The sequence below is a fragment of the Dermacentor silvarum genome, chromosome 10 (genome assembly GCF_013339745.2).
Source record: "Dermacentor silvarum isolate Dsil-2018 chromosome 10, BIME_Dsil_1.4, whole genome shotgun sequence".
Lineage (NCBI taxonomy): Eukaryota > Metazoa > Arthropoda > Arachnida > Ixodida > Ixodidae > Dermacentor > Dermacentor silvarum.
In genome coordinates, this window is record NC_051163.1 from 115162057 (window position 1) to 115173435 (window position 11379).

Genomic DNA, 11379 nt, shown 5'->3' on the forward strand with positions numbered 1-11379 from the left:
AGGTGCCCCGAATTATTTAAATGTCGAGCGTAAGCAAATCGGCGGATCGAAAATTTCGTGCGCTTTCGCGTACGGCGGCAGAGACGTGCCCTGAGACGCCAGCAGTGAGCCGGGCTTATGGGGGGAGGGAGAGGAGAGGGGGGGGGGGGTGTTTTAATCCTGTCTCCGGGGACGAAGAAAAAAGCCCGGCCTGCAGGGTGGCTGAATTATTCAAATTTTGTCCTTCTGAAGGATGAGGAGAACGCTCTGATCCGTTCGGAGAGGCTGAGCAGCCATTACTCGGATCGATAAACGCACTGGAAACGCGCCGAAAAAAAAAAAACGAATCGCGCCGGCCTCCTTTTATTTTAACTTTTTCCTCATCTCGCTCTCTCTCGGCGAAGAGTGCAGAAGGCATTGAGTCTAGACGAGACGACTAGTTCTCGTTTCCGTGATCATGGTGCCGAAAGGAACGCGTCTGGGTATACTGCGATTGGAGTGGATGAATTAGTATTCCGAAGTACTCAGAGGACTAGTTGAACATTGAGCGTTAAAGAGATGGTTCGCGCTGTGTGCGCTCGTAGCGCCATCTGGTGTACCCTGCGAGAAACACCCTCCGCTCTCCTCCCCCCTTTTTCTTTCATAATACTGAGGTTAGGCAGCGCCTCCTAGAATGTAGAAAGGGTTAGGCCGTGGAAACTTCTGGGCGGCGTGCCGAAGAGTCACCCCTTTCCCCAGTGCGGAGTAGTTCGCTAGAGGAATGTATCTTATTAGGCCGACCCTCCTTGCCTTTTCTTCGCATTAAACCTCTCTCTCTCTCTCTCTTTCTCCGTTTCTGTCGAATCTGCTCCTCGAGGGTGCTGCATTTAGTTCGCTCGAATTCTGTCGCCATACGTCCTTCAGGTGCTTCTTAAGGGACAGTTTTAAAGACGACCAGCGTTTACAAGAGAGCCCGTCATCGTCCACGCCATGCTGACACAAAAACTTGTAGCTTTTCGTTTTTAGCAACAGTTGTCGTAAAACCGGGTATCGGCCACATTTAAGCGTCGCTTTTTTTGACTTCTGCATACGTGTAATTGAATTCGGAGGGGAAGCCAGGGTTCCTAGATCTATATAGCACATTCAAGTATCTAAAGGAAATAAGCATTTTACACCGAGTTTTGTAATCTTAAGCTAGTGTAAGTTGAGCATGCATGAGTTGAGTTTTAGTGCGCGTTTTGCTGTAGTACGGGCTGACTTGATGATACGCACAAACTTTCACTATAGCTTTATGCGTCGACCTACACCTGTTCGTGGGGCAGTGGAGCTGCACATGCTGCCACGCATTGAAAACGCAGGTTATTACTAGTAATAATTGAAATCGTGATTCGACAACTGCATTCTTTCATAGCAGTGTCACACAGCTATATTTGATCATATTCTCAGGTTATGTATAAGATGTGAAACGTCTCTCTGTATTTTTTCAACTGCGTGCCGAAATGTAGTACTCTAACATTGTTCATGTATTTCTGGCGACCGCTTTTCACAGCGTCACCTCTCTTACAAAGTTATCGCTCTGCGCAAGATGCGCCTTCCTGTATCGGAACTTTCCCGAATGTTGTAAATACTCTTTGTCTAATCAGATACTGCGTGCCCGAAGCGAATGGTGATGTACTTTATAGAATGTACGCGAGCAACAGCGATTAAGCTGGATTCTACGATGGTCGTGTAAAATAGCGTGATGATCTCGACGACTGTGCTCGTCGCTATCGTGCTCTGTGTGTGTTGTTTACTTTGGCTTAGTGTGCACAAGTTCGCCCAATAAAGAGTGATATACTTAACTAGCGTTTATTCGTCACCGTCCCGCCTATCCGTAACACTGTCCTCTCTCTCCTTGCAGACGAGGCGCGGCAGAAGCGCGTCGGGGTCCTGGTGCACTGCCTGGCCGGGGTCTCGCGCTCCGTGACGGTGACGCTTGCCTACCTGATGCAGAAGCACAAGCTGCCGCTCAACGAGGCGTACGACCTGGTCAAGAAGCGCAAGGCCAACATCGCGCCCAACTTCAACTTTCTGGGCCAGCTGCTCGACTTCGAGCAGCTGCTCGACCTGCGGCCCCAGCGGTGCGGCTGCTGCCACACACCGTGCCGCTGCCGTCGCGCTCTGCACTTCACGTCCCCCACGCGCACCACGCCCGACTCCGGCATCGACCTGGACCGGTGGACGTAGCGTGAGGCCCGCGGGGGCAGCCGCTTCCAGTTCGCCCCCGCGGTCACGCCCGACGAGCTCGAGCCCGTGCTCGAGCCGGCGTCGGAAGAGGACGAAGAAGAGGCCGCCGGCGCAACGGCCTCGGCCTCGCCCGCTGCCGAAGCCGGCAGCGACCATCGGCAGCCGCGGGACGGCTGCGATGCCGTCTGAGCGGTTCTTGTCACAACGGCCTTCCCGAAGCCAGCGCAGCCTCTACAATTCGGCCACCGAACGGGGAAGCCACCGGTGAAAGCCCCCGCCCGCCTTCTTCAAACCCTGGTTGCAAATGCAGTGCAGAGAACCACAAAAAAAAAGAGTGGGCTCCAAACTCGGGAAGACCATTAGCTCTAGTGGATTTTCATGTACTGGGCGTCCTAAAAGTAACTGTGCAGTGGAAATAGTGGTATTACTATCTGAAGTTTTAGTTTACGGCAGTGCAGCGATTGCTACGTAAGGTGCTCGAAATGTCCACCGCCGGCTTGAAGACATGTCTGCGCACAACGCTGCATATTGTTAGACATTTGCTGGAAGGTTGCAGGTGGGTGGCTGTCTGTGGCTCCTGCAATGTGCAAGGATTGTTCTCATTCGACCATCTTCTGAGTGCACCCCACAGGCATTATCGCACGAACTACACGTCTTGCACTGTAAGATCACACGTGAAACTGCAACGTCATTCACAATTATCATTGTATCCTTTTAAATTTTGTCGCTGCACAGTTACTCTTGGGACACCCAATATTAGTCTGGTGAAAGAACTGAGTGCCTCACCACGGTCACCAGTTAGTCCCAGATAAGTGGACAAGAGCCACCGTTTGCCGAGGGAACCGGCTGTGGGAATTTCATGGTCATCGGAAACTGCTGCAAAACATCTGCTTTCCGAGCCTGTGCCAGGAGCCCCTTGCACACATCCAGGGCTATTAGGTGGTGAAAACTGTGTCTACCAACTGTGCTGAAGAAGTTTCACGGCTAAAAATTTCCAACACGAGGGAAGGGTGGTGACAAACCTTGTACAAGTTCAGTGCCATGTAAGCACTTGCTTCAGTCAGGCGAGACTTGATTAGGTTAGGCTTCAGTATGTGCCAAGTATGAACTCGACATTGGCAGTGACCCAGAGGTATTTTCTCCATGTGTGTATAACACTGGACGTACATGTCCTGGAAACTTATTAGAAAAATTTCAGTTTGATGTCTTGCGGCCTCCATCATGCTCAAACGCTTACTTCCCATTCCGATGTAGAACTCACTAATCAGATGCTAAGTGTAATGCTATAAAAACAAATACAATATTTATTATCAAAAGACATTGTCAGTTCAATAGCATTATGTGAAAGTTTCTCACAATATCCCAGTAAATATTTGATTTGCAAGTTCGGTGTGCATTTCCAAATGGCATTCACTTATAACACTATTGATTGCTGCCTACACAATTACTGATAGGCAAACTATTACAAAGAAGGAAATAATTTCTTCAGCAGTGAGTATGCAAAATAAGATTAAGGAAAATTGAGACAAGCAATAAGCATTTCATCGGCGAGGCAAGCATGACATTTCCATTTTTGGCAATTATGTTGGGAGCTCCTGGGAATCTGCCATGTTCGTAGCAAGTACAAAGTGACTGCTCAGCTAGACCACTGTGCCAGCTGGTTTTGAAAGTGTGGACCATAAAACAAAAATGCCTCCAAAGGCAACTTTCATGGCCTCCCCAGGGCATTCCAGGGAAGCAGTTCTTGGCACCAACAAGACATTGATTGCTTGTAGTGACTTCACTCAGCCAGGTACTGTGAGGCCACCAGCTGCAAAGTGATCAGGTCAGCTGTGTTGACGTGATGTCTTCAAATGAGAAATGTATAAAGCTGCTCAATGCTTGGCCTATCTGCAACATGAAAGTGCTGAACTCTGGTGACTGTATATGGGATTCCAACATGATATCCAAGCTATGGAAGGAGTAGTATGTCTGCTCTCTGTTCCTACGCTTTCGGCCTGTCAATGTGGTTCGCATGCAAGGCACTCATGAAACGCAAGTTTGATACTACTGCAGTTGTAGTTTGCTATAGCTATGAACTGGCACATGTTAAGAGTTCAACTCACAGTCGGAGTGTGCTAGCATGTGTTGTTCTTCAATGCAAAATGAAGCAGTGGCACTGCCCTGGTTCTTCATTGATGGTGGCTGCATGGTTTGTAAGAGGCAGTGCTGAAGGATTGTGCTTATGCCAAGGGCTTCTCATTGGGAAGATTACGGCTTTTTTGGACTGGTAGGTTTCCTTTACGAAATCCTCGGTCACAGCCCAAACGTTTTGCAGGCTGGTGAGAAAACATCTGCATGTTCCTAAAGATTTGATCTTGGCAGTGCAATCTTTCTTATAATGTTACCAGTCTTGTGGGCTGGGTTTGTGTGGCATGCTTCCCATGTTGCTGCTTCGGCAGGACAAGGTAACCTAATTTACAGATCCTTCACTGACCCATTTATATGTTTCAACGTGTTGTAGATAATGATACGCATTGCCTCAGAGGCTTTTTTTAAGGGATGTGCAAATTTTACCAGCAGTTTACACATTGGTTCACTGTGTTTAAAAATGTCTTCCTGGTTCTGCCTTTGAAAGCTGAACAGTGCATTCTTGGATGAAGCCGACAATAATTTCAAGCATTTAATGCAAGCAAAGCTATGCCATTGTGGCATTTTTTGTGAGGGTAAACAAAAAAGCCTTCCACTGACGAGGACAAGCAATACACACATATACATCTTTTGTCTATGGCTAACCTGTCCTGGTGCCAGCTGTATTATATTCAGCCATATTCTCGCAGTCATATTGACATATACCTTTGATAGAACAGTGCATCATACTCTAGGCTTGACATGCAGAAACCTCCAACTTCAGTTGTCTTCCTTCACTGTGCCAAACAAAGGCACTCAGCAGCGGTGTGGCCATGTGAAAACATGCTTTCTTATTGATAGGTGTGCAGCCCTATCCACTCTTTACCTAAAGTTATCGGGAGCGAAGGGACATGGCCTACTTCCCTTCAACATTTTATGAGTGCAATAACTTTTGTAATCTTTTTCTTACCACCAAAGCACAACACGTAATCATCATGCCTATAATTGGTGAAATAAATTTTTCCCCTGGAACCTGGCGCATGAGTATCTGCACTTCGTGCCACCAGGGGAACAAAGCTTATAGCAAAAAAGTAAACTGTGGAAGAATAAGTCTTCTTTTACTGCTCAGAATTTTCCCAAGTTTGCGAGTGTCTGTGCTTTAGGGAAAACAATCGTGCAAATGTAGTTTCATTTATTGTTTGTAGATGGCAACATGGGAAGCTCTATTTCACTGCCCAGCCCACCCATCATTGTTTTTATCCTGTAAATAGCATCACTCATTATGTTACATCTGTATATAGTGTATATAAGTGAATGGCACAATGTTATATATGTTGTTCTTCCGTTTTCTTTCAAAGCACGCTGCCATATCCCTACAGTCCTTGCAGGGAAGTTGGTTGCACGTTGAACGCATACCGTTGACCATAGGAACACTTCCTTCCAAACCTGATTGTTTGTTGCTTTGTTGTTGATGCACACTTTACTGTTGGTTCATTTGTTGGTGCAACCGTGTGCAAACAAGATGAACAGTATGAAGAGCCTGTTACGCGTTGCAATGAGTGAGGGGGATTGTGTAATTCAGGGCACTCGTATGTGGTGCGGGAGCTCAGTGAAAGGCATAATCAGCAAAATTCTCTTGAAAAGTGAGTAGGTAACTAATTCTGATCCTTCAGATTACATTGCGTAAAGTTGAATTTGGTGCTGCTGATGTTGTAGTGGCTCTCACGAGCTGCCATCAAAACTGATTTAAGCCGGCACGAAGGATAAACTTGAGTTAATACGAAAGTCTTGTCAAACCGCTTCCGGTGTCTAGAGTTTAGATAAGCTTGTCAGTTTTCTCTCAGTTCAGTCACTCACTGTGTCAAATGTTTAGCAAACCTTGTCTCCCACACTTAATTGGTTCTCTTGTTACCGAATTGTGTACATGGCCTGAATTTAATATCTCCGAAGATAGCAGTTTGTTATGCTCTAAGCAATTCATGCATGTCAACACCTGCGCCACCTATGAGAAAGTAACACCACGTGCAATTTACCAGAGTGGTCTGCTATCAGTAGCCTGCCAAATGCTCTAGCCCAAACTCGGTAATTCTTTAGCTGGTGGGCGGCTGATAAAAAAGGTTGCCAGAGGAACACGGTCGTCTCTTGAAGTGTGTATGGATGCACTGGCTATTTTTATCTTTCTGATGGTTCTCTGACGCATAAGTCAGGCAGAATAGCTTTGTACTGTGACTAGTAGAGATCTCGCCTTCTTGTAGTTCAGTGAAAGAGGCGCACGGCTGAAGCCGGTTGCAACTTGTAGTATCTAGTAGAGAAACTAGTAGCGCGCAATTTGGAGTACACCCTGTTTAAACCTTTCACATTACTTGCTGTTAGCGGCACGAAAGGGTACGTAGGCCTTCCTCAACTTTTCGCTCTATGACGTAAGTGTTATCGGCCTATCATAAAGTACAAACCTTTCTCCTATTGGTTTTCTCCGTTTTCTCTAAGAATGTGCGAAGACTTCAAGGTCGACGCAGTGGTCCTCTGTGCCGCCTGGCATTTTTGGCTAAGGAAACGTTTCAAGCTTTGCCGATTGCGTTGCACAGTCCGAGAGACGGTCGCACGCGAGATATATTCGCACGCTTGCCACGACGCTGACCCTCACCCTCATTTGCGGGTAGTCAATAACAATATTGGCCAAATTGTCTGCTTATCCATTAATGGAACGCTGTGGCCTGCCTAACAAGGACGTCACGGAGTGCCACGAACAAATTATTTCCGAAAAAAAAAGATCCTTATTGCGCACGTGGCTAAACATCGCAACTGTGCTCGCTAGCGCGTTCTCAGCGGCTAGTGGTAAACCAAGAGACGCATGTCGTTTGCAATGATGAAACAGATGCAGTTTCTCCGTTTATGGCCCCGTTATCTCAAGAGATTCATGGCAGGCTCGCTTTGATATTGCCTCAGTGACGGCAGATAACGCTGCGCGGTGGCTTCTGGTACAACAACCCAGTCTTGTGTGGGGGGCCAATCTTTGTTAAACGCGTGTTACCACTGCAGCGTGGTCTGCTGTGCGCCGTGTTTGTGGACTGTTACGTGCGGAAGCCGAGGAGACGGTGTTACGAGTCATTCTTTGTTAAAAGCGTTTGAAAGCTGGGAAATTTCGTCCTACGCGAAGCGCGACTAGCCGAGCTCCTCGCTTGTTAAGGCGCGACGAGGTGCCGCCTACTGCCGTAAGCAACTCTACCAGTGAGGCGACCGAGGACTGCAACCACATGGAGCGTATTTTGCGACGTGCGTATACGGCGTCTCGCCGCGCGCGACACCAACAGCGACCAACATACGTACCACCGAGAATACTGGTTTAATTCTGAAATGCGCCGAGCATGTCTGGGCCGAGAACACAGCGCAGTCGTCGCGTTGTGTGAAATACAGACGCGCGGACGCCATGTAACGCGCTCCATGTGGTTCCCGCTAAAAAGGCCTAGCGTTCCCGCGAAAGTTCTCTCGTTAGTGCGGGACGACACGAGCGCGCCGTGTGCAGCCGTTTGACCCGTTGGTGCATGCGATGCGACGCCGTCTTGTCAGAACTCGTGCCAAAACCGTGTGTTTTTTTAGAAAAGCGCGTCGCGTCGTGTGCGTAGCTTTCCTGTGAGCCTATCTCGTTTAGCGTGACTCAAGACGACAGAGAAGGAATGGTGCTTACGCGTAGCCCCCCCCCCCCCCCTTTTTTTTTCCTTCTGTTTTTCGCATCTTTGGTTTAGTACAGCGCATAGACGTGTCCCTGGCTTCGAAAAAAAAAAAAGAAGAGAGCGCAGACCAACCCCATTCAACTCCTCGTACTTCTCGAAACATTTATAGACTCTCCGTAGCTTACGTCGTGTTGACATGATTAGAAACAGCCCCCTTTGACGCAACTGCAGTGACAACACCGCGATCAGTGACGTTAGCAAGACTTGTGGGACCAAACGTGCCAGTTTTCTGTACCACTCGACGTCTAGCTTCCGTACGTGAAGTTACGCGTTTTGATTTTTTTTAACGCCTCTACGATAGTCCGTTGACGTGGCATGTGCGCGTGTCTCACTATAATTAAATCCATAGACAGTCGTGGTAAACCTTTCTTTTTTATTATTATTTCCGGAAGAACCGTACTTCCGCTTTCTTCCTCGATGTCGATTCGTAGATGTGGTGCGCTTCGCCCATACAGAGAACAAACGCGGGCAATTGCCTCGGTCGCCTCAACAAGCGAGAGCTCGCGCGCAGTGCAGAGGGCAGTGAAGGACGCGGAGCTAGCAACACCCTCTCCCCGTGAAAAGAAAAAAACAGAGGGAAAGGAGCATCGACCCGCTTTCCCCAACCTCCTCTTTGTTACGCGTTCCTGTGTTTGAAGGCAACTGCAGTCTATTATTGGATTGTCACTTCGCTCTTTGACTGCCAAAACAACGCCGCTGTTGTTATCCCTCGGCGGCGCTCCTGCTCCTCTTTTTGTTCATCTTATCAAAATGTGATAACACATCAGCGCGTGCTATATATATATATGTATGTATATGTATGTTTGTTCTGTACATTTCTCCCTGTTCCGCGCGCTCCTTTTTCGCTGTTACGAAGAGAAAAAAAAAAGAACGGAAAGCCTGTGCCTGTTGTGCAAAAACCGCGCGGACTCGCGGAAAAAAAGAAGGTGTGTGACGTTGTGTTTGTTTGAACTGAGACCGCAGAGCGAGTGTTTTCTGGATCCCCGCAGTCGGCCCCCGTGTGTTGGCGAGGGCCTTGCGGAAAGGAGACTGTTATAATCTCGGAGATATTTCCATATACATCTGGAAAGCCAATAAAATGTGCATATTTTTCATGAACATACTGACCTCTGTCTCATGCTTGCCCTGATTCCACGATGACCTCAGGCGCTTAACGCGCCGAAGGACGCGTGGTTGGGTGATGGGTAATCTGAACAGCCGATTCGTGCTAGTTAAATGTTTCAGCTAACGTACTTTCTTTTTACAATGCTACAAAGTTGAATAAACAGGACGATACTTATGTATGCTGTATTCTACTTACGAAAGAAAATAAACTGAAACTGAAGTATCGCAGGAAGATAGAGACGAACGTGTTCACTGTGGTGGAACGAAGCAAGTCGCTGGAGACAGCGTTTTGAGAAGTATATTTTTCAAAACGTTGGATGGTGTGGGACTGTGTGTACTGTTAAGTGTTTATCACTGTATCACTGTAGTATATCATAATCATCAACCAGCACCTGAAGTAGCATGTCAGGCGAACAGCAAGGATCTCCAGCATATCATCAAAGCATGTTTCTTTCTCCCATCTACGTCATACGTTCGGCCACTGAAGGTTGAATGAAGCAATCAATTTTATTCACTATGAAATGGATCTGTTGCCTACGCTATGGCTTAAACAGTCGTGAGTAAATTTATATATATAAGAACACAGCAGAGAAGCACCGGTGGGCTGTAAACAGCCGATAAATAAAGCTCTAGCTGGTCCGTAATATTACTGTCTAAGGAGGCGTACGGCAGATGATGATTATGTTTATTGGCATCCACTTCGAAATTATTTGAAGCAGGCGGGCAGCAAACACGCTGATAGCGACGTATTGCGAGGCTGAGTTTAATTATAGAGCACACAAGGCAAATACGCACTCCGCTGACCTACGGTATTTAACATGACCTGTTGTAGGGCTAGTTGCTTCATGATACGGGAAAAACAAAAGATATCTATAAAAATTTAAAGTAACCCCGCGTCGTACGTGTCTTTTCTTTGAGCTGTTCTGATTTATTCTAGTTAAGAGGAAGCTTTAGTTAGAGGTCTCCTTTCTAAATACAGGGGAAAGGAGAAATCGTTTTTCTCGGCAACCACAGCACCGAATTCGATTAGGTTTTGTTACATTTAAAAAAGACAGTTAAGTTCTAATGACTAGGCAGCGGATTTTTTTTTTTTTTAGGCCTCGGACTTTTTAAAAAAATTGTTGAACATGGCACATTTTCAGAAAACGAAACTATCCTGTTTACAACTCTAACTCATCAATCGAAAATCACTCAGTTCTGTATAATGCGCCTAATAGTGCATCTAAAGTTATCAAAATTGATGTATTATGCATGGTTCTCAATTACACCGCTAATACGTGAGTAGGAGTCTTACAAAACTCTTCTAAGCATTGTAACAAAACCACGTAAGATATAAATTATCATACCAAGTTTGTCCGGCTTAGATGCTCTAACGAATGCAGATTACAAAACTGCGATATCGGTTTTTCACGCACAGGTACAAATTGGTGAACTTCAGGCTTTCATGTTTATAAACGTACCAATTTTCAAATTCTTGTAAAGTACTGCAAGCCCTAAATCAAAATATTGTTTTCTACAGTCACTAGAAATAAACTTTGTCTCGCAAATGCAACAAATTTTAATCGGCCTTGGAGTTTACTCAGAAAAGCTATTCGGCGTTTTACATGTATTTGAATAGGCGGCATCGGAGTAATTGGGCTCGAGCTAAAGCTTAGTTTGCTGCCAGGCGTCACTAGCGACGTAGTCGTGCAGTCCGTTTAGGATTTTGCTTCGACGAAAACACTCAAGCAGCACAAAAACTTTTCGAGTGCACTGCAGTTGGACAAAGCGTCCCCAGAGGTCACCACTAGTGTTGCCACTGCCGTCCACTGCTCCGGTAATCCGTAGACGGTAATACGTTTACAGAGAAGCCATGACTCTCGAATCTCTTCCCCCGCTTGCATTTCGCAACTTCCGGATGCGATTCCTTAATGCGATGCCACTGTAGTGAAAAATCGAAATCTTGGCCACCGGCGTCTTCCAGAAACAATTAATTGTTGAATTAATCAAGGATGATGACGAATCCAGTGATGTGAGACCGACCTGGCAACAAAGCACTTTTTGGAAGTACGAGTGATAATACTGAAAGAAGAAACACAGCAACGAACTGGCCCGTTCTCCGCTTCTGTGTTTTGACAGATGCAAAAAAAACTAAGATTATAAAAAAATATAAGCATGCTTAATTTCAATTTGTCGACACACAAAAGAAAGAAAGCAAGTTAAGTCATTTATTTGCGAGCATTCTTTTAATACTGCCGGCGTTTGTGCCCAA

The 11379-nt window shown here is 46.4% G+C and overlaps 1 protein-coding gene across 1 annotated transcript in view; it reads left to right on the top strand.

Annotated features, from left to right (window-relative positions):
* LOC119466513 (dual specificity protein phosphatase 7) overlaps positions 1-9122 on the top strand; it is a 73395-nt gene extending 64273 nt beyond the window's left edge. The window contains exon 4 of the mRNA XM_037727031.2: positions 1859-9122. Coding sequence (XP_037582959.1) covers positions 1859-2184 — 326 coding nt within the window. The 3' untranslated portion in view covers positions 2185-9122. The remainder of the gene's footprint in view (positions 1-1858) is intronic.
* The last annotated feature ends 2257 nt before the right edge of the window (positions 9123-11379 follow it).